Source organism: Phaethon lepturus, unplaced genomic scaffold, assembly GCF_000687285.1.
Source record: "Phaethon lepturus isolate BGI_N335 unplaced genomic scaffold, ASM68728v1 scaffold11305, whole genome shotgun sequence".
Lineage (NCBI taxonomy): Eukaryota > Metazoa > Chordata > Aves > Phaethontiformes > Phaethontidae > Phaethon > Phaethon lepturus.
In genome coordinates this window covers 20,328-43,015 of record NW_010538379.1, presented here as the reverse complement: position 1 = coordinate 43,015, position 22,688 = coordinate 20,328, and the positions used below count along the sequence as shown (strand labels likewise).

The window sequence follows — 22,688 nt, the reverse complement described above, 5'->3', positions numbered from 1 at the left end:
GCAGCCGTGCCCGCCCGCAGACCCGCCCGCTGGCTGAAGAGCCGTGCTGCGCTTCGTCCCCCCCGGGACTCCCCCTGCGCCAGGCGCAGCCGCCTGGGAGCGCAGCGATGGAGCCCGACAGCTGTGTCAGGCTCCGGCTGCGGAGGGATGCGGTGGCATCGCGCTCCAGATGCACGAGACAGGGCCTCGGTTGTGGAGTGTTGTAAAACAGGAGCCAATTCTGCCAGCTTGAAGCTCGGCCTTTGAGCGTGCTTGCTGCCGTTCGCTACACATACGGCACGTAAGCTGAGGAGGCTGGATTGCAGAGTCATCCCTCTGATCGAGCTAGAACCCAAACAATTGACCTCCTGCGGGAAGGAACAAAACCTGAGGCCGAGAGTGGCGAGTCAGCAGCAGGCCTCGGTTGTGGAGTGTTGTAAAACAGGAGCCAATTCTGCCAGCTTGAAGCTCGGCCTTTGAGCGTGCTTGCTGCCGTTCGCTACACATACGGCACGTAAGCTGAGGAGGCTGGATTGCAGAGTCATCCCTCTGATCGAGCTAGAACCCAAACAATTGACCTCCTGCGGGAAGGAACAAAACCTGAGGCCGAGAGTGGCGAGTCAGCAGCAATGAGGAAGAGGAGGGCCGCCCCCGCCGCTCGTTAATCAGCGGTGTTTCAGGCAGTGCGGATTTACACCTGCTGCTGCTCAGCCTGCCTTCTCTGCCCGGCCCTCTGGCCCCTGCTGGCGTGAGCCACGTGGAGAAGAAAGGTCCTATAAATGCCACATCTCATTTAGAAACAAACCTGTCACCTGAGCTGCAAGGCTGAGCAAAGAACATCTCATATATTTGAAATATGCCAGTATTTCACCTCCAGCCCCTACGGCTCAAAGCTTACCATAGCCCAGAAATAGTTTGCCATCTTGTGCCGGTTTTGAAGTACTGCCCATACAAACAAATCCCTCCAAGGATTTTCACTTTTCTGGTTCATATCCAGGGACTCGGGTAATCGCTTTGTATTCATTTTATCCTGAAATACAGTTTGTAGAAATTAAAACCTGCTTTGCAGTCTCATTCCATGCAAATGACATGGTCTAAGCTGCTCTTGGCTTTGACAGCTAATTCATATTCTTTTGATTTTTCTTTTTCTTTTCTGTAGGACTGAGAGGTAATTAGTTTATTCTGTATTGAATCAAAAGACCCTTGTGTCCCCAGTATAACTCAATATGTGTGAGAATGTTCCAGATGAAACCGTGACTCCATTGAAGTCGATGGTAAAGCTCTCATTGACTTTATTAAGACCAGGGTTTCACCGCTGGTGTGTAATATCATACAAGACAAACCTGTGATTAACTAATCTGAGCTTGCCTTCAGTTATATTGGATTCTGCTCAACTGCCACAGAGGACACGGTTTCAGAGAAAAGGGAACAAAAGGCATTTTATTTCAACAGAAATAAATCTCGCCCAGGCCCTGTACAGGACAAGAATAGAGTACGTCAATGCCCTCATTTTAAGTCTTCCCTTTGAGAAACCTCTCCCTCATGCAGGGATTATTTTAAGTAGAACACTGCTTATTCCTTTAGCTTTTGATTAATAAAAACTCTCCAGAGGAAGTATGGCAACTTAGGTCAAGTTCTGAGTTTCAAGTGTATTTAAAAACTGCCTTTATATATATTGTGTTAATTAGAAGCAGCAGCTAGAGTGGATTTTTTTTTTAATAAAACAAGTGCTTGTAAGGATATGTTTTTTTAATCACTTAAACTATAGGATTCTGTTCAAATTTGTTATAATGGCATATTTTGGGAGTGTTGGTGGTTTTTTTCTTTAGATTGTAATGAGCTATTTGATCAACTGAATTGCATTGAAAACCTTGCAGGAGACAAAGATATCCAAAAGTCTCATCAGTCTTTGTAACCACTAGTTCCTAACTTGAAATAAGACACACAGTTTAGCAGCCAGTGACACTGGTATCCCAGTACAGTGATGCTTTTTCTGTTGCCAATGATAATGGGATTGAGCCACTGGTGGCAGCCATGGGAAGAAGCTTTTAAAAGCAAAAAACTAGTAGGCAGTGTGTTCTGGTATCTGAATTGGGCCTTATTTACAGTACTTGGCTTTAGCTCACTTGCTGCCAAATCCCACAAAGGTAAGTGAAGTTTTGGGGGGTAAATTTTTTTTCTGTAAAATTTGCAAGTCTGGAGTCTGCTGAATGACTTCAAAGGTATGGCCCCAAATTGTCTGTTCTTGTGAATAAAGAAATCCTGAGTAGATTCAAACTTAGCTTTTTATACTGCTAATTAATTTAGCTAGGCTTTATCACAGCAAAAATGATTGAAGCTCTTGAGTGAGAATTTTTTTTTATTATTTATTTTTTAGTTTAAACTGTTTAAAGATGAAAATAGAACTTGGCAAATATCAAAATGTTTAATTGCTTAGTTTGTCTAACCTCTGATTTTAATGAAATTTCTCTATACCTCTCTGTTTTGAAATCATGTGTCCAAACTTATTTCCAGTGCTTTTGCAAGAACTTGGTACTTCTGAGTTTTAACGTTAAATACACTGTCAAAATGCAAAAATGATGATATATCTATTGCACAATTGCGGACAGTGCACTATAGACATTCCCCAATGGTACCCATCACATGTTATCCTTGTCATGTGTTGGCCAGGGTGCTTGCCAGGACCACCTCACACAGTCACTCTTATTTCTTGCTGTGCGTTATGTCACTCATTAACAAGACTATAATGATCTAAAGGGAAATACCGTGCAGTGCACATTCTTGAATATACAATCTACTCCTAAAGTATAAATCTGGGAATAGTTTTACGTACGAAGATTACCATTTTCAGACCTGGGATTGAAAACAGCCATCACCTGCTTGTCTGTCTTCTAGAAAATACTGTCTTTCAAGTGCTTCTGCTTGAAATTCTGTATGAAAAATGCAGACTGCTATTTTTATGTCTAATTACTCCTTAATAAACCTAAATATATCTCTTCATATTGCCCATATATCTCTCATTGAATCTGTTTATACACATGTGAGGCTAAGATCAAACTATTCTCCATGTGCAAGGTGCTAGAATGAGGACTGGTCTGTGGAAGCTGCGCTGGAAGAGTGTGAGATCCAGGGGCCTCTGTAGATCCTGAAATAGAGGCCGTATCTTAGCACTAGTTCAAGGTACAGTAAAACCTTGCATAAAACCCTACATGCAGAGGGGGAGAAAGAAGAATCACAACTGGTCTTAGAAATTCCTTTCTTTTCCTTTTTAATTTTGAAATTAAAAAGATCAAACCATTTTAGCTATAATAATAATGTGCTGAAAAAAGGAATGGGAAACTAAAGTGACTGTTTCTCTTATGTTCCCTGCCCCGCTCCCAAAGGCTAGACCTAGTTAAAATTTTTCAAATTCTAAATTGGAGGGGAGCTGGACTGTGGTGGAAAGTTGTAACTCACACATTTCTTCTTGCCTCGATGTGTGACGTCTTGATAGAAACCTTTGCAGGCATCATGGAGAAAATCCTTGAGAACTCTAGAGACCTCACTAAGAGTGAAGAGTGGACAGATCTCTTTCTGCTCCTTATGCTGTTGACCAGTGAGCCCTGACAAGGTCAGCTTGCTTTCCTCATGTTTCTTCCGTAGAAGCTCATAGAGAAGACATTTCTGAGAAATGGAACAGTAGAGTCTCTGCAGACGACTGTATGTCAGGAATTCGGATATGTTAGCTCCATTGTCAATAAATAACTTTACAAATTCTGGTTTGTCATTGACCAAAGCATCCATCATCACTTCTTCCAGGTCACAGGACTAGATTGATGAAGGGATGGGAAAAAAAAAAAGACATTTTTGGGGGTTAATCATGGATGGATGAGGAGGGAGATAAGCTTTACCGTGAGGACACGCACATTTTGTCTTCCACCAGGTCAACAGTGGGTACAATGAGAAAGAGGGGTAGAACTCTCTTCATTTCTCTGTGACAAAATGTCTGTGTAAGCATTAATGTTAAAACATCAACACAAATAGCATGCTGTAGGAGTTGTGGTGATGTTAAGTACCCACTGCACTGGGTATTTATACAGCAGTTGGAAACAGTGACATTCTGCCTATCATCTTCTAATGGTAATATCTGCATGCTGCTTTTGCTTTGTAAGCTCATGTTCGTTTGCTTTAAAGGCCTGTTTCCCCAGAACAGGGAAAGGGGAAAGATTCTTTCCCCAAAGAGCTCAAGAAAGAGACCATGACCACTGAATTATTCCTCTGTCTTTATCCATTATCATATAGGGGACCAGAAGGACAAACAGCCTAAGGAAGAATACGACCACTGCCCAGTCTGTCAGTGGAGAATGCAGGTAGTGTTAAAAACTGAAGCCTTCTATCAGGATGTTCCAGTGTCCTGTACACATTGGATTATACACAAATTGTCCTCTAAGACAATAAAACCTGGTACCTTCCACTCCACATCACCGTTGAATATTTCACTTTTAGCTATGTCCACTCTATTCCAGGCCACTGCCAGCTTCAGTTCATCCAGATATTCCTGAGCCTCCTGACTGTGACTTTTACAGGCTGGCAAAAATAAGAAATGCAAATAAACTCAGTATATTACACTTGTTATGTTTAATTTAATATAGTATTGGTAACTTGATTAGCAATACAAGCTCTCCTTCAGCTATGATGGATTTGTGGGTTGCTTAACCAGGAACCCTTCACAGTATTTTTTTTTCTTAACTTAAGAAATACTAATATTTAAAAAATAGTAATTTTTGCTAGCTGAATTCTCTACTAAAACATTAAGTTTAAACGTCTGTAGGATTTTAAGAGGCCCTGGCTTGCCAAAGGAGAGGGGGACAGGACTGGCTATTGTTTTTTGTCTTTGGGACAAAGTTTGCACATTGGGAATAGAATGTCTCTCTTTTTCTCCCACGCTAAATTTAGGCTAATACAAACAATTACATTAACACAAACTGAAATGGGTGGCAGAGGAAGTAATGTCTTCTTTCAGAAGATTTCTTATAGGAGAAATGGGTTGTTGCTGGAACTAAGGCAGTTCAGGTCTACTTGCATTTTTTGGTTTGGTGGGGTTTTTTTAATGGCTTGTAATTGGAATAACAGCTGCAGTGTATTTCAGTTCTTCTATAACTTCTACTTAACTTTATATAGTACTATACGATAGCATGAGATTAAAGCAAGGTTACAAGAGATATGGTAACTGCCACAGTTAATTTCTCAATAAGCAAGCAGAACTGCATCAGAAATGAAATCTGATCCAACAGTCAACTGAACTTGCTGTAGACAAGAATGAAATAAGTTTATGGCATAGGAAAAAGTCAAGACAAGTATGACACTGTGCTGTGTTTATTGTTCTTACCTTTTACTAAAGCTTTTAAAATGACTGTGTCTAGTTCTTCTGAGCCATCTTGCTCAAAGTTGTGCAGAGTTAGAAGATGTTGATGTGAAATAATGTTCTGAATCTATTGGGAGTTGAAACAAAAATAATTTTACCTATTGTCCTACTGCTATGTATTAATGCATACATAATTACACATACGGTATTTCCCAAAAACTTATGTTCTAGTTGTAAAGCTGAGGTTTGGCAAGAAGAAAAACATTATTATTTCCCCATATATAAATAAGTCTTAAGGCAAGGAGGGAGTTACTGCCATTCCCAAAATCACCTAGCAGGATAGGAGGAACAGAACTTGGCTATACTGAGAACCGAAGCAGTGCTTTAATTAAAAGATTCTTCCTTAACTCACATTCTTATTTGACTCAGAGTCATGCTGTGGCCAGCATACCACTGGTTTTGTTTTACCTTTTCCTGCTTTGACATTTAAGTTTTGCTCTCAGAGTTTTTTATTTAAAAGCATAGTTTCTAAATCTTCTTTGAGTGAAAGTCATCAAATATTGATATATACAGTACTCTTTCCTTCTGCTTCTCTATTTATTGAGTTTTCTTTCTCGAAGTGCAGCTGCACTGAGACTTTGTGAGCATCTTGCAATATTGCTTCTAGATGCCCTTCCATTCCCCTTGTGTTAGTGATCTGGCAAAGTTCTCCCTAATGGAATTAATATATGGAACTCTTAAAGTTAAGGATTACAGCAGGGACTGCAAAGAATAAGTAGTGGGTCAGGTTGAGTGGACTTCATTTATCTAAGGCACACAGATCTTCAATCTTAACATAAAGACAATGTCAAATTATTTTTTTGTTTCTTAAACACTTGTGCATAGTGGTTTAAGTCCAGCAAGTGCACCTCAAGACAAAAAGGAAAATCTGTAAAACTGTTTTGTCTTTCTTTGTTAAGGACACACATAACTGACAATAGATAGGACAATTTCTAAACACCCTTCATTCTTTTTAATTTATTCATGCTTAACCACAATTAGGTTTCCATTTAACAGCTGTAGATCATGAATTAGGTCTCTTCTCTGACAGCTGCACAAGCTGCACAGCTGTGGAGTATAAATAATGCTTCATGTCCTCCAGAAGAACTGGGGGGTTCTTGGGTGCTGGCTGTTACTTGAGGAAATAATTGAGGAAAGACAGAGCCTTAAGTGTTCAGCTGAATCACTAGGACAAAGTAGTTTGTATGATCAACTGAGCACTTGAATTTAATGCTAGAGAGGTATTCTATGACACTAGTGCCAGACCACTTCAACACTCAAAACTTCTGGGTAGCTTCTTGTCAAACCTGTACTGAATGGACTGTCAAAGTTAGAAATGGTAGGAGAGAGCTTGTGAACATGATGCATGCAACTATCAAACATAGGAGCTCACTGTTGCTGTCCATTGGAGAACGTCCTTCCTCAAGAAGCTTTCTGAAGGGAATTTTTCCTTAAATTGCTTTTCAACAGCTTCTGGTGTGATAAGCTGCGGGTCATTCATGAATGCAGCTAGGATGTCAGCTGTACCTCCAGACCCTGCTAAGATAAGCCAGGGAGCAGAATTTTCCAAACCACTGCAAATTCTCTGTAATTCAAAAAGTACATTTTTAGAATTCATATATGGAAAGAAAAATGTTATTCAGATGAAGGATTTCTTGCAAACTAGGACTAAATGTGTACCTAAACTAGACTCACTATGGAGTCAGTCCAGACTCCCCTAAGTTATGAGGATTTTCCTGATTCTGTAGCAGGTCGTCCATGTATAGGCCCCTCACTATACTTTTCATGACACATCTGCTGAGTAGCTAAGCAGCCTGATTTGGACAAACAATGCATAAAACTTCTTCATGCCTGACTTTTTTTGTTTCCCCCTGCAGTTTGTGTTTCAGCATAGTCAAGTGCAAGAGGACCACTATACAGAAATTCTAGGCAGGCACTAAACCTGGCAATACATTCTGAAAATCAGGAATTTGCCTGTGGGTATATGACATTGGGCCAAAGGAAAAAGCCACTGAAGCATAGCAACTACAAGAGTTAAAGGTGGATAATTCTATTGCTTGTGCGATTAGAATGAGTTGGGAAGGTTGTTGAGAGAGGAAAGCAGAGGCCATGGCATCATAATTGCAGTAATGACTATTTGCTTCCAATGTATTTCTTACTCTGGAGTTATGCAAGAAGCTAATGAGACTTCAAGAATATAACTATTAATTTGCTTGTTGCCTAGGGTGGGGTGTGGATTTTTTTAGTTTAATTTGTTTTGTTTTTTAACAACTGTTGTAGTCCTTGGTGCATATTACTCAATTTGTATTTAAGAAAATGATATTCTAAAAAAGCGCAGTATCCATTCCCAGCGCATGTAAATTTAGGGCAGCTCCAGTCAGTCACCTTTGGTTTCCAAGTCACTTTGTTCTCTAAAACTTTTAAAAGAGGACTTATAAGTAGTGATATGTGATTTTTCAACACCCAAGATACAGAAAACACTGCCATATTTATCTTCTAGAAGGAAAGCTCAAGAGGTGACAAAAGCCTAGTGTTTTAGTCCAGCTGACAGAGATATGACAAGATACAGAGACTGGAAACTGAAACTAGAAAACATGACTAGAAATGAGTCATTATTCTGGAAGACGTTATCAGCTTGTGTGGCAGAGTATCATCACTCAGAAACTTTAAATTATGGTTAAACGTCTCTCTCAAGGTACTGTAAAGTATTCTTTTTCATCTGAGAGTATTATTTTTATAAAATGCTGTGTGGACGCACCAGCTGCTACAAAGTAGCAAAATAAAATACCAGTAAAAGTACACTAGAAATCAAAGAGTATCTCCTAGTTAACAGATTCTTTATGTTGTAGAACTACTCAGGAAAAAAATCAAAATTGATCCTTCACTGAAGAAGAGATGGCATTGTTAACAGACAATTCTCCAGCCTTCTATCCCAGAATGTATTTTTGCTCAGTGGAACTAGGACACTGTAGTTTTACATGGCATGGCGAGCAAACCTGGCCTTGTACTTCCTCTGATCTCTGTGACAGAGACAGTTGTCTCACAGTTGCTGGACAGCACTGAATGATTAATCTTTTTTTTGTATGTCATCTCAAGTAATAGGACAGTATTTCTATTTAGCTAGATTTGGAGCTGGCTTCTGTGGGTTTGTTTTGGTTTTGGATGCCTTCTTCCCACTGTATGAGCTGGCAATGGAAGCTTTAGTGATCAGCTGGCACCTGTTCAAAAGGAAATATTTCTCTCAAACAAATACTGGCAAATTTAATATTAACAGAATTCAGTTCTTAATGGTGTATAGATATGAATTTTGACTTTATGCAAAGTGGCAATACATGTGTTTGTTATCCAGCCAAATTTTCCATTAATTACTTAGCACCAGTTAATTAATTTTTTTTAAAGTTGCAAACGGCTTCTTACCTCAAGTGTGCCTGGTCCTCCATTTACCAGTAAGCAAAGCACAGGGATCTCAATGCTACCTGTTCCTGAGAAATAGATGGTTTAATTTTCAAAAAGTTAACAGCTTTCACAAAACTATTGTGCTTCAGCTGGCCCCTTGAGAAGACTTCTCCTGTTATGTGCTGGTTTGGTACCTACTAGAACGTCAGCCTGCGGAATGCAGGCAATCGCAGAAGCAAGTGGTAAGGGAAGAGAATAACACTGTGAGGTAGCAGACAGGGTCCTAGTGTAAGATTCAGGACGAAGGCACCTTTGCCTCACACGTCCTGCATGGTCCCTGGCAAGCAGTCCAGTCTGTTCTTACCTCAGTACACCTCAGCTGCAAAATATGGATATTGGCACTTCTGTATGTCATAGAACTGACCTTAAGTTATTTATTTACTGCAAAGTGATCAGATAATGCAATGGAGCTGCATTAGGATGCAAGACAAGACTTTTAGGTTTTCAGAGAGGCAGCTACCATTATTTATATTAAGATACAGTTACGCAGGTGTTATGCATGTGCCTAGCATGTGCAGGAAGGTGTAGTGGAATCCAGGAGAAAAACCTGATAAAAGGAAGGTTTAAGAATACCAAGAGGCTGACTATGTAGACCAGGTAGGGTGAGATGAGCCAGATATGAGTTCATAGGAACGATATACCCTTTGTTACTATGCATAAACCAAGCCTTATAATTTCATTTATCACCAATAAATGTGGTGATTATTAATAACATAATCTCATACATTTAAAAGAAATGCTACTGAAATATTTAACTTATGTCATGACAGCAGGGGAAGAAAAGGTGTAGGCATCCCTGACCTTAGCCATCCTCCCACAGGGGCCCACTTAATTCTAGTTGGTTTATACTGTAAATGCTGAAGTCTGTGATCCAAAGGTGACTACAGATTGGCCTAAAAGAGCTCCATCAAAACAGTAGTATCATGAGATGAATGCCTCTTTCAGCTGGAAGATAAAAGGCATTTGGTTCAAACAGGTTTTTGACATTTTGCTTTGTAGGTCTCCCACAGCGTGTACAGATCGCCACTTATTACTTGTTGGATTTGTTGTGGGATAATAACTATAGAGATAAGGTAGAACCGAGCTGTAGCCAAGACATGACTGGCAAGTAACTTCATTTGTTTCAGTGAATGGCATAGCATTGTTATACCTCTATAAGGTGATGTTCTAGTTTGAAGAGTGACCCCTGTGACTACAATTACCTCAAGATATGTTTATGGCTTCAAATATTCTTTATTTACCATAGTTGAGATAAAATTTAGCTAGAGGAGGGGTGGGGATCCTCACTTTAATTGCAAAGAATATTCAGCATATCAAAAACCTCCTCTGAAAGATTTCTAGTTTGGTTTTTTTTTTTAATAGGGAAATTCTACATGACCTTAAAGTGTTTTACTTGAGTAAAGTCACATAGCTTTGCTCAGCTTGAATATAAATGAACTTAAATGAACAACATTGGCTTTGTTTATAGGAGATATCGCTGAATTCAATACGTTCCAGTGAAATATTTGTCAAATGAATCAGCATTTTTTGACAGAAAATTGTTCCACTAAGATTTTTTCAATCAAGTTTGCCTTGCAAGCAGAAAGAGGCTACTTTCTAACTCTCAGCACTGCAACCTCAGCCTACCATTACAGTCCACCTGTGGTCTTTCCTATCTGAGTCACCAGATAAGCATTCTTCAGGCGCATTCATGCTCTTGAGTACATCTGTGCAACCATACTATGGGCTATGTAATTGAATATTCCACTGATGCATACAAATGTGAATAAGGGAGCTCTCCCTTCTGTTTCAGCTGTGCTAGCACTACAGGTATTAGGGAAACAAAGGAAAGGTAAAAGTAATTGTACAACTGAATTCTTTCCACAACTAGCAGTAGGAGGCCTGCCCAATACTCATTTCTCATTATAAACAAATATCACATAGATTTAGATAACCATTAGATGCTATGTTGTTTACCCAGGTAAGATTTTATCCTGAAATAACTATGGCTTAAAATATTTCAGAGAGCTTTGGAACAAGTATTTTCTTCCAGTGTGGGAGCAGTTCAAGAACCTGTGTGTGAGAGGGGATAAAAGCATACAACAATGAACACCCATCTCCTGAAACCACTGGCTAAAACACTTAAAGCTGGATTTATTTTCCACTTGTTGTGTTTTAAGGCAATTTGAACTATGCTTTGATCAGCTTTGAGCTATGTTTAAGGACATGCAATAAAAGTCAGGATTTTTGGTTCAAAGAGCAGCTTTCTCAACTTCAGAAGTCACCTTAGTTCTGCCTCTTATATAAGACAGATATGTTTACTTGATCTTGCCTATGTAGATGATTGTCCAGTTTGAGACTTGGACTTGCCGGGGCCCACTATCACTGTAACATCAGTATTATTCAAGTTAGCATGCCTATATAGAGGCTACTTACCACCATACCCGGTACGCTGCTCTGAAATATGCTTTTCCAAGGTGAGACGTAGTTTAGTGGTTCCATCTGGCTCATCTGGTGTTATGTGATCCACCAAAATAAAATGGGAATGGTTGTGGTCCAGGGAATACAGTGGGCTTTGGATATTATCATCTGATTGGTAGTGTACAAGACTCTCATTCTAGAGAAAGGAGGAGAGATATTAGTGCCCTCTACAAAAAAAAGTCCATGATTTTATATGCTTCATCTACATTTTTGCGGTGTCTGCACCATGACATAGCATGCCACCTTTGAGACACTTGAATAGACTCTTTGAAAAGGGTAGAGAAAGAGAATGTTTCCCTTCTGAAAGGTGCCAGACTTGACAGGACTGGAAGCTGAAGTTCCTGAAGCTTCCCTCCTGGGCTCTGCAAAAATACAGTGACATCACAGTCATCATTTCTGGAATGTAGGCATTCATTCAGAGGTTTTGGAAATGTTTGTTGGACAAGTGGAAAGGGGCCATGAGACTTGATAATTGTGGATGAAGCTGTAATGTCTTGGAGGGCTAAAGTCTCAGCTGGTATAAACAGGGGCAAACCTACTCATTTCGGTAGTGTTTTGTCCATGTTTAGCCCCAAGTTAGCCTGCTATATGTCTCTATCAGTTTAAATGTGGCTTTATTTAATTGACAGGGTTATGTGAGGTCTAATGGTTATTCTCAGTTTGGAAACTGCATTCTAAAACAGTGAGTGACAGGCAGACATTTAGAAAGTGCAATCTTATCTTTTATTTTGGGTAAAGGATGTTGTATCTTGAAATAATTTATTAATTAATTTTTGCATAAAATCACTGTCTGGGTAAAACAGAACCCCTGCTAGCCCTTTGTTCTAAGGATTGCACTACATATGGTCTTCTACCCACACACTTTTTCAAGCTCCCCTTCCTTCCTTAATAAATCTTGCTTCCCCACTGTTGCACGTCCACTTTGACATATCACTCTTAGCTGCAAGCCAGGCTGTAAATGCCTGGTTATTCTTCTTTTTCATCTTCATAATCATTGTCCTATTGCAAGTAAGCCAGATTAAAGCAATTGTTTAAAATATGCATTTCCTTTTATCATGCCTCTTTCCTGCAGCCTTTGAGCAGAACAAAACTCAGACTGTCAGCTTGGCTGTTGTGCCTGTGTATTGCATTTTCCTCCCACTAATTTCATGGACACAGACAGGTCTTAAAGCCTTTTGAGACATAGCAGTGTAACCATGCAAGTAACCTAGTTGTCATCAAGGTATGGCAGTGAGATTTATCTTCTGGTTTTTAAGAGCCAGATCTTATGTAGAGCCTTTCTTAATCTCAGCTTTTGGCAGTGCCTGCTAGGAAAAGCAGGTGCCCAGTTGAATCCTGGGAGAAGTCCAACCTAGGAGTTATCCAGGTTCTTCTCCACAGCCAAGGCTAAGGCTGATGTTGGAGAAGTGGTGAACATATCACCAGGAGCTCATAGCAGCACTATTAAGGCATAAAAACGTTAAGTAACCCAGAGGACAAGCTCCTTCATGCTGCAGGTAGAAGAGTTAAGCATGCCCCTAAGTGGCTTTCTGAAATGAAGCTGCACACAGCCAAACTGGAGAAGAAAAACCTCCTTCAAAGCAAGGTGAAAAGGCTATAGTCAGGCATGTTCCTATGACTTCTTTCCCTGCCAGCAGCTCTGGAAAGAGTAGGAACATCAGAGGCTGTTCCAGGAAAAAAAAATCAGTAAATTTGCATGTCCTTTAAAAATAACAACTGCTGCAATTTCCTTTTACCTCCTTTTCTCTGTCTCTCATTTGTTGGGGAAAGCTGCTTGACACAATTAATTTGCCTTCAAGTTTTGTTTTGACAGAGGGTGTGCCTGTATTCTGCTGCCATGTAACATTAAGCCTGCTCACCAAAGATCTGGCCTTTGATTAGGAGCTGGACACAGAACAACCAATTGAAAAAGGCCCTTGGGGATTTTTCTATTTATTCTCTGAAAATGTGGAAGTGATCTTTCAGTGATGTTTAAAGCATACCATTAACACGGAAGAGGTGGGAGGGATCCACTGATTTCAAGGCTTGGGTTTTTTTTTCCTTGCTAGTGTGGACTGTTAGCTCTCTTTTACACAACAAGCTGCTAGTGTTAGTGCCAAGTATAGGGAGAAGTGGGTTTAGATCAACATCCCTGTCTATAGTTCCTTTGTCTTAAAGTTGCTGACTAAAATCCAGACTGTCTTTGGGTGGAAGCAGTGCCAGAAGTCATAGGGTCAGGAATGCTCTACACAAAATACTGCTTGACAAAGAATTTGGGCTTTAGTTAAGAAGAGAAAATCTAATGCAATAAAAAGACCAGTGCACTTGCTTTGTAGCTGCTGGTGGGGAAAGATATGCATGCATTTTAATCACTTAGCCTGGGAGGGAGGCAAAACAGTTAGTTTGCACTCGCCAAAGCAACTTTCCTGAACAAAATTCACAAATGCAATGAACCCAATTCTTTCCCCTGCGGTCCTTTTGGAGCAGTTCAGCCACACAAATAGGTTAAAGTCTTCCAGCTAGAGTCCCACCTGGTAGAGCACACAGGTAGCTGTCCTTGGCAAAAAAGATGGAAAAAGGGGAAGCTTGGTGACAATACATTGCTGATATGGTCTCCCAGCTGCTAGCTGGTACTTGCTAGCCTATCTCAGAGAACTAGGTGTGAGTTCAAAGGGCTATGTTTGTCACTTGTTTCTTGGATTCTGCAGGAAAGTAAAAGAGCACAGAGGAACTATCATTCATTGTCATTACATACATACGTTATTGTTATAATACTGTCTGTCCTAAGCAGAATATATGCTGTGAGAAGAAGGTCATGCCATATTTTTTTTTTTTTTCTCCATCTCCAGGTCAGTTCAGTGTGAACTTGTGCTGACATTTTCAGGAACAGTTTTGTTGTGTGATGTTGTTGTTTGTTTGTTTGTTTTTGCATGAACTTCAATTGCTTTGACCTGAACTGTGAATTCCCTAGAGCTCCCAATAACTAGACAAAATCCTGCATGGCTAGCGTTTTTGGCCTGGAGCATTAAAAAGTTTTTGCATATTAGACACCAGTTCAACGACTACTTAAAAACACTTGGTCTTGAAATATTTATGGCCTGTGTTCCATACTAGAAAATATACTTTTTACAGTATTTATGAAATAGCTTGGACTAAGTGCTTCTGCAGTTAGTAGACAAGGGAAAAAAATATTAAAGGTAGCTTGTGATGCATGATTTTTTCCCTGACGTTCACCCTTCCTTACGCTGGTCGCTGAGCTAATGTCTTATTGCTGACACCTGCTGGATATTTGGAGAATTGCAGCCTAGTACAATGTGCACAGGGCACAGAATCATTAGGGTCTAACAATTCTTTCTGCTCTATTTCTGGTTTCCCTCAAAATCCCACTTTTTTTTTTTTCAGTTAGATCAATTCTGCCTACTACTTCAAAACTTTGTAAAGGTGCAGCTTACTTCTGAACAACCCTGTCTCACGAGTAGAATAAGCAAAAAATACCTTTGTGTTGTCCAGAATTTCTCTGTGCTGAATTTTTCTGAGTGAAGTTATTCCTATGGCAATCACTCTTGCTTTGGATGAAGTACTAGCCAGTGCATGATCTCTGACTGCTTGTACTAAATGTCTTGTTATTCCCGCACGTAAAGCACTGGTAAAAATCCAGGCATCTGAAATTATTTTTTTAAAAATGGTTAGATAATTTCCTTATAATTGAACATCTTTGTGTGTCAAGTACCATTACTTGCAGTACTGGAGTTAAGGTTTTTTAAATTAGATAAACAGTAGACAGGTCTTGATGGACTGTAACTTTTAGAATTAAAATACATACAAAGTAAATAAGGCTTTAATAAGGAAAGCAAGAAGAAATTATACGCCCAAGCAAACATGCTTAGCATATCATGTGATGCAACACAGCCATCTTTACTCGATGTCAATATACCCATCAAGAATGCTGTGTCCAGTCTAGAGTCACTTACTGTCTAAATATGAGCAGAAACATCATTGTACCACACAGGTCTGTTACACAAGGAAGAGCAAAGGGACAGGGTGGAGGAAGTTACTGGCTTGAACTGAGGACTAAACAGTTCCATGCAATAACCTGGTAGCAGAAGAGCTTGCGCATAGCCTGCTTAATCTGATGTTCTTTCTCTCGTTCTCATGTGTGTTGGAGAGTGAATTCTTGAGGAGAGTAGGATTTACAGCAGTGTTGTTATGGTGACAAAGAATTTTGAGAACCCTGGGTAAAGAAATAACCAAACTTTTTCAAATATGTAACATAATGGAACTGGATATCTTGATGCTATCCAGTCTTAAGTATGGAAGGCAGCTGGAGATAGAGAATATCTGTGTCATACAAAAGTACCAAAAAGAGCTTTGGTACTTGGCTCATTACAAGAAGTAAAACTGTTACAATCTTGTCTGAACCAGTGGAGCTAAACCAAGAGCTTGCTGTGAAATGCTTACAGATACTTTCATTTTATTTTGCAGGTATTTTCATAAATCTAGGGGGGATGATCATCTTAAATGAAAGCCACTTCCATGCGTGTTCCCACACATTGATTTGTTTGTTTTTAGTTTAAATGCTTTTCACTACTCTTGTCATTCATTTGAATAGCCAGGGAGAAAGTGAGCTGACTTATTTTCTGCTAATGTTAGACGTTTGTGTTGTACATTACCAAGGGCTTTTTGTTTAAACTTGAGTCTAATCATAGCCTGTTTTACTAACAAAGTCTGTTAAACTCTTAGATTTGAAGAAAAAAAACTATTGTAACATGATTTTGACTGGTAGCTAAAAAGTGAGAATGGAGACGACAAAAATTATTATTTTTGACCTAAACTGACTCTTGTTGAAGTCAAATTGCCATGCTTTTAAAAAATTATTTTGCTATGGCACCAAAGAGGGACAATGTATTTGGTCCCATCTCATGCTATTTTTTAGTGTCAACTCTGAGGGAATAACCTCAGGTAATCTTACACTTCAGGAATGGTTGCCTAGAGTAATTTGGTTTGAAATAGCCTATTTTTGCTATTTCTAATACAGTAATTTTCCCTTTCAATGCTATTTAAATACAGACTGTAGGCTACATTCAGCAAAGCCTTGAACTTCCAAAAATAATCATGTGAGCAGACTCATTGACATTAAAAAAAAAACACTGGATGCTATGTGTGAGAATCCAGTAGGAATATAAATTTGTTCTTTAAAGTATAAAGCACTAACCTGTGCTTTGAGCTGCCTTTATAAGTCCTTTTTTTAAGGTGTCTCGTAGCCAAGGCTTCATCTGGAAATTTTCTTCTTCCCCTACTAGAGAGACAACCAAATTGGGAGCAGGTAACTTCCATGTATTCAGCATAACTTCAAATATAATTCCAGGATGAATGGTACATGGCACCTTAATGAACTTCAACAAACAAACAAAAAAATATTAAATAACAATGGGACAATAGGATACAGTAGAGGTATTGATCATGGTGAATGCATAAGGAAATTTATTATTGGTTTGGTTATTTAAGAAAAATTTATTTGAGCAAGACCTGACAGAACTAAATACCAGGATGAATTTAGCAGGCTTCTATAGAATTGTCATCTCACTAATTGGGTTGGTTCCATGGGTTAATTCTGTGTTGCAGATTGACATATCATTCTGTCCTTTAATGCTGCTATTCCTCTTGAACTGCCTTCAGTTCCATGGCAGTCTAGTAAAGCCAACACATTTCTTAGGATTTTCTTGTTTCTGCACTAGCTGAAGTATTTCCTTGATTTCATGTCTGTTTTTCAAGAACATATTATATGAATCTATCACTTCTTCCTGTTCTGTATATATTTTGGCTTTGTGCTTAAGACTTTATAATGAAACAAAATCCTAAGGCAGATTTCTGATCCTAGGAATTCCTTCTACTCTAACACTCTGTACAGAGGACTAGTGAGGAGGTGGATCCATGTACATCCTTCTCTACATATTAGCAGAACAGAAAGAGAGAACTTCAAAGAGAGTCTTGAAGAGGCTCAAAAGTATGTTTAAAATGTTGAAATCCATAGTGATTAATTTTTGTGAGAAAGAGGTTAAAACAGGAAAAAGATGCAAAATGAAGGAAGCTGGGCACATGAGTGTGTTTGTTTTTTGAAGGAAAAAGTGAGCAACTGTACTTGTAGCATGTTAGTGCAAGTCAAGTGATTAATTTCTGTATATTAATAGGCCTTATTTGAAATCACTTTCATGTCCAGGAAGGTATGGTCCCTACTTTGAGTACAATGTGGTGCCTTGCACTGTGGCACATTGACCCTCATTATTACAGTCTCTACATTTAATGCTAAGAAGTAATAGCTGAAGAACAACAATAGTGTTAAAGGCTTAAAACTCCTCAGTGCTGTACCTTTCCACGTTTCTTCCCAGCGGCTGTGAAGTCTATTTCTCCTATACAGTATGGCAGTTCTCTTTTGAAAGGTTCCTCTTTGTCACTGCCGCAGGGCTGCTTGTCCATTTCCTCCATTGAATTTGTAAGGTGATCACCAGTAGACCAAGGTGTTCACTGAGTTGACAAAAAAAATGTAAAATGTGAACCTGTTTAAACTGGAAGGGCTACAAAACCGTTAATTTACATCTAGCTGAGTTTTTAGTCAAATATTTTACTCTTTTACAGTTATGCTTATAAGGTGCAACTAAAATTGAAGGTGTTTGTACCAAATATTGGACATTATATGCAGGAGGAGGCAGATTCCACACCAGAGCTATGTAACTTAAGTTATAAAAAGGCATGAAGGAGTAAGGCACTCTCAACCCTCATTTAGCAGACAGAAAGCTGGGTTGTAAGGTGCAAGATACTGTCCAAAGCTATGTGGGGTGTCTCAGATCCCAAAGCTGACCATAATTCTACAAGAGAGAAAGAGGAGCCTCAGCCACAAACCATTGCAAGCAGGAGTAGAGCTGTGTTAGTATGTGTCTGAGTCACAGTTTCTTGATGTCCAGATTCATCATGCTACTATGACTTATCCAACATAAACACTAAATAACTAAGTGATGATATTATGTTCATCTGAAGATACTTTAGGAAAGGTTTACTCTCTGTTTGCTGTAGGAAGAGCCTATTTATTCATAAGCCAAAGTATTTAAGGCCGGGCTGTACTGGACAAGAATTTACAGCTCAAGAAGGCAGGTGGCTTGCTTTACATGTGGCTACCGGAATGATGGTGAGTAATCTGTCCTAGAGCAAAGGTCGTATAACAAGAGTTGTTCTTCTGCATTACATGAGACACTGAAAAGGTCTGCTTCCTTCTCCTATGTTCCAGTTTGACTGAACTGATATAATTTGAAAAATACAGATTTCAGCTTGTGTGCCTTATTTTGTTTCTTTTCAAAACAAAAGCAATGAAATAGCTTACTCCCCTCTGCCTTCATCTGCGTATTCAAGTACATACTCAGTCCTTCAAAAGTCTTGGTGATAGTAAGGCAGCAATGGTAATCAGCCCTGCGTTTATCTTTATTTCCTAGTTCCAGAGCTTTGCTGTGGACTTAAAAGTGGGTCTAAGTAGCAAGTCTCTCGTGGGTCTATCAGGATACTCCAGTAGAGGGAGCAAGCCCTCCAGCTGTTTCCTTGGGCTGGGAAGTCTCTTGGGAGCCTGTATCCTGGCTCCTTTACCACTGCTGCTTCTGTATTTTCGTCTCTCGTATGTTTTCAGTGAAAACATTGTTTGGAGTTGCCTCTTCTCTGATCTGCCTCTGAAAAGCAGTTACGGACCCTCTCATGATTTGTTTCCCCTACAGCTATTCCACACCTCTGTACCCACCCCCCGAACTTCTGTCAGAGATTAAAGCTTTAAAAATGCTGTTCTCATTAATTTCTCCCTGCCTGCATGCTAGTCACTTCTGGAGAGAATTGTTTATTCTGAACACTAGAATGGATATCAGACTAGTCCAGTTAAGAGTCTTATCTAAAATAACTTCTTTTGGATTATCAATAATGGTGGTCACAGCAAAGCCCACCTTTTTGTTTGAGTCCATTTTTCCACTGGAGATGCAGCTTGAGCTCCTAAGAGCATAGAAGACAGTATTCTGGGAAAAAAATAGTTAATTCAGATTCCTAACAACACATTTTGACTGTTCTAACTTACAGAAATCACTTCCTGGAACTTGCTAACAGAACAAAGGATTTAATTAGAAAAAAGTATTCAGGACTGAATTCACAGGGTACAGTTAGTCACGATTCATCACCGTCCTAGATAGTATACATTTATTTACATCTACGCACAAGCAATGAACTTGGAATAGATAGCAATTTACAAAGTAATCTGACAGTTAATTTGGCCTTATAGATAGATAGGCCCCAAGTGGTTAATTTTAAGTCTACTTCTAGATCCTAGCTTGCAAAAATTGATCATGTGGTTATCCATGACTTCTCTTTTGGAATAAGGACACTGAGCTGCTGAGATTTATAAGGAATATTCTTGCGTTTGGATAATGATTTTTTTTCCAGAAATAGCACGTTATTTGCTTTTCAGTTTAGGAATTCTCATTCTCAATGGTAGTGAAAAACAGTGAAGGAGACAAAAATAGATAAGATGCAGAAACAGAAGCTTTGTTCACAAGTTTTACAAGACTGGAAAGCGAGGAAGGCAGCTGGTAACTGGCACTGCACATGGCACTACTTTTCTTCCCCCGCTCCCCCCCACCCAGTTGAGCAATCGCTGAACCATGACATTAGAGATTGAGTGCTCATTTTGGGGAAGTATTACTTCATCTTTCCATCCTGTTCTTATAGCACTTCTTCAGCAGCCTGCAGTGATGGGATACAGAGCTAAATGGAATTTGTTATCTTCTACAGCTGTTCTTGTGTTCATATTCTAAGCCAGGAAGTCTTCTGGCATCAAGAGCAGAGAAGTGGTACTGACAGAATGGCAAAACAAGTCCAAAAATTATGCAGGATTCTGGATGGTATCCATGCAAGAATATAGTGTAGCTCTACATGGAGCTGAGAATCTATGCTAGATGAGATCCTGGACTATTATGGAGTGATATTTTCCAAGTTTCTACATGCAGCTTTCAGGAGCTATTACAGAGAAAGCCAATGAGCAATGCCAAGTAGCTTAATTTTTTTTTTTTTTGGCATTTCGGGGTGTTTTTCTGTTTTTTTTTTTTTTAGTGAAATTTGACAGTTTTTCTTGCTTTATCTTCTACCTGTTGTTTGACTTCCAGGAAATAAATACTGTGACTTTTAGTATGATTGCAGTAATGTACAGGTGCAAATGTTCCATGTCAGTGCAATCTTCCACCCAATGGTGCTAATGGAAATGTTGCTTTGGTATTTAAAGGTGTGCGGAAGAAAATTTTAAAGGCTGCTCTATAGATACTATACAAGTGGAAAAAAACAAAACCAGGAGTTCCTTATATTATTAATGTTGCAAGATCACCAGGAAAAAAAAAACCATGCGGCATAAGATTTGCAGATGTGGATCTTAAGCATAAAGGTTGACAGCATTAAATGTTTCCCTACCTTCCTCTATAGCTGCCTCAGCTACTGCAGTGTAACCCCTCGTTGTTAAGGGCAGAATTGCAGAACACTGCATGGACCTGTTCAAGTACTGCACACCGCCTTACCACCACTTTGCACTGCAGTGGAGCTTTGCTACATGCTGATCAGTCAGCACACAGACTGCATTATGTCCCTAATATATATATTCAGAAGAGGATATAGTCAGCTCTGTCTTTTCCTCCTGCATTAATTCTTCTGTTCTTAAAAAGCATGTGGCCATCTCGCTCAACGTCTTCTAACAAGCAAAGTAAGTGTGTATTAACAAACTGTGTACTATAATGACAGGGTTTTTTTGGAGTGCCTTTCTCCTGGGGTTAATTCAGTTTTATTCTGCTTAGTTTCCAGCTTTCATGTAAGTATCTTGTGGTTTCAGGGGCTATTGCTTTGAGACTTCAGGCTGTACTAGATTGCAAGTGTGTCAGGTCACAGCAATTGGGTCAAATCTTTGTGGTCAAAGTCATGACATTCCACTGCAGTCAGCTTAACTACGGTCAGCTTGCATCACTTTAACATCACAGAGTATTGTTTAATTGCAAGGGTCTGGAACAAGTCCATGTCTTGGGAAAGAACAGGCAGATAGCCAGAAAGAGGAGTATGGTCTAAGAACTTTTTTGGATGAGAGGAAAGGTAGGGAGGAAATCAAAGGAGAGACAAAGGCTATAAACACAGCTGGATGAAAAACCAATGGGAGATGACTGGTACTTCATTACTTTCTCCCTCTCCATATACTATTTTCCATTAAACTTTTTAGAAAATTCCAACATTTTAAAAATTGTAGTACTTAGTTTGCTTTTTTCCTCCATTATGTGTGAGAATGTCATTATTTTAAATTTGATTAAAAGATTACTTAAAGGCAAGCAATCAGAAATTCTTAAAGGGCGGGGGGAAAAAAAGCCACAAAAATCTTGCCTGCTGCAATCTGTGCATTCATATTTTAAATTTTGTGTACACATGTGTATATCGAGCAATCTTACTTTAGTTCTGGTTCAGACTCAAGTACAGTTTTTCTATTGAGGCTGCTGCTACATATTTACGTTTGTAGGTCAGATCCTGTCCTAGATGTTCCCATTGACTATAAATACAAACATCTATGGAAAGAATTTACCTCTAATGATTACCAGATTGGAAATAACCTAGAAAACTATTTCTAACTAGCAAAGCAAGTTAAGACACTTATGAGGAAAAGACAATTGTCAGTTCCACCTACATCTGGAAATGTGAGTCAATGTCATTTACATTAGAGATGGCCTGATTAAATCATACCAGGTGTCAGCCAGTCTCATGAATCATTATTTCTTTAACCTTGTAAATGGGAGCTGTTAGAATTGTGCCATTGTACACCCAGTGCTTGTGATGCTGGAGTTTGTAGGTCCTAATGCTGTTTAGTCCTTCATTTTGGATGGTCCTAACTTCTTATTTGGGCATTCTAGATTTATGGGATGTAGGAAATTGGCAGGGAGGTATATCTTCAGGGGGACAGTTATAGAGCTTCCCTACAGCCATCACAAGGGGAATCCCTGCAGAGATTCGTTCGTGAAGGATTTATACAGAAAAAGTGATGAGATCAGAACCACAGAGAAACATTTTGACACCTATGTACATCCCTTTCTGGACTGTTCTCCCTACTGTCTCTGCTTCCTCACCCCTCCTCTGCCATGCCTTTGTTCCCCAGCCTCCTTTTCCCCTACAAGTTCTGTCACTGTTTTCCCCAGCTTTCCACAGGCTCTTTCCAGCAGTTGTTGCTGCCACTTAGCCTGCTGTGAACATGCAGCTCTTCTTCCTTGTGTGGTAAGAAATGACAGATGGTTCACCTCCAGATGGATGACGAGAATGTGGGTCCAATTCATCCTTCCTTTTGATATTAACCAGCGTTAGGCTGTGTCCATGGAAGGAAGAGAAGTCAAATTTGAGC

At 39.4% G+C, this 22,688-nt stretch overlaps 1 protein-coding gene across 1 annotated transcript; it reads right to left on the bottom strand.

Moving 5' to 3' along the window:
* Positions 1–324: 324 nt before the first annotated feature.
* On the bottom strand, positions 325–17,740 carry LOC104620529 (transient receptor potential cation channel subfamily M member 5-like). Its single transcript, XM_010286780.1, has 11 exons — positions 17,624–17,740; positions 16,470–16,650; positions 14,753–14,919; positions 11,234–11,414; positions 8,780–8,844; positions 6,756–6,947; positions 5,348–5,450; positions 4,427–4,545; positions 3,436–3,786; positions 878–1,009; positions 325–537 (listed from the first exon to the last, which is right to left on the bottom strand). Exons 1-11 carry the CDS (start codon positions 17,738–17,740, stop codon positions 325–327), a joined length of 1,821 nt encoding a protein of 606 aa, XP_010285082.1.
* Positions 17,741–22,688: the final 4,948 nt, after the last annotated feature.

What these genes read in the sequence shown, in the direction of transcription:
- LOC104620529 (XM_010286780.1), bottom strand. Translation starts at nt 17,740, where the DNA reads ATGGAGGAAATGGACAAGCAGCCCTGCGGCAGTGACAAAGAGGAACCT. An exon ending in TTTAAAAGCTTTAGTAAAAG is followed by an intron (nt 4,546 to 5,347) that starts GTAAGAACAATA and finishes TATTTTTGCCAG; the next exon opens with CCTGTAAAAGTCACAGTCAG. An exon ending in ATCGAGGCAAGAAGAAATGT is followed by an intron (nt 1,010 to 3,435) that starts GTGAGTTACAAC and finishes ACTGTATTTCAG; the next exon opens with GATAAAATGAATACAAAGCG.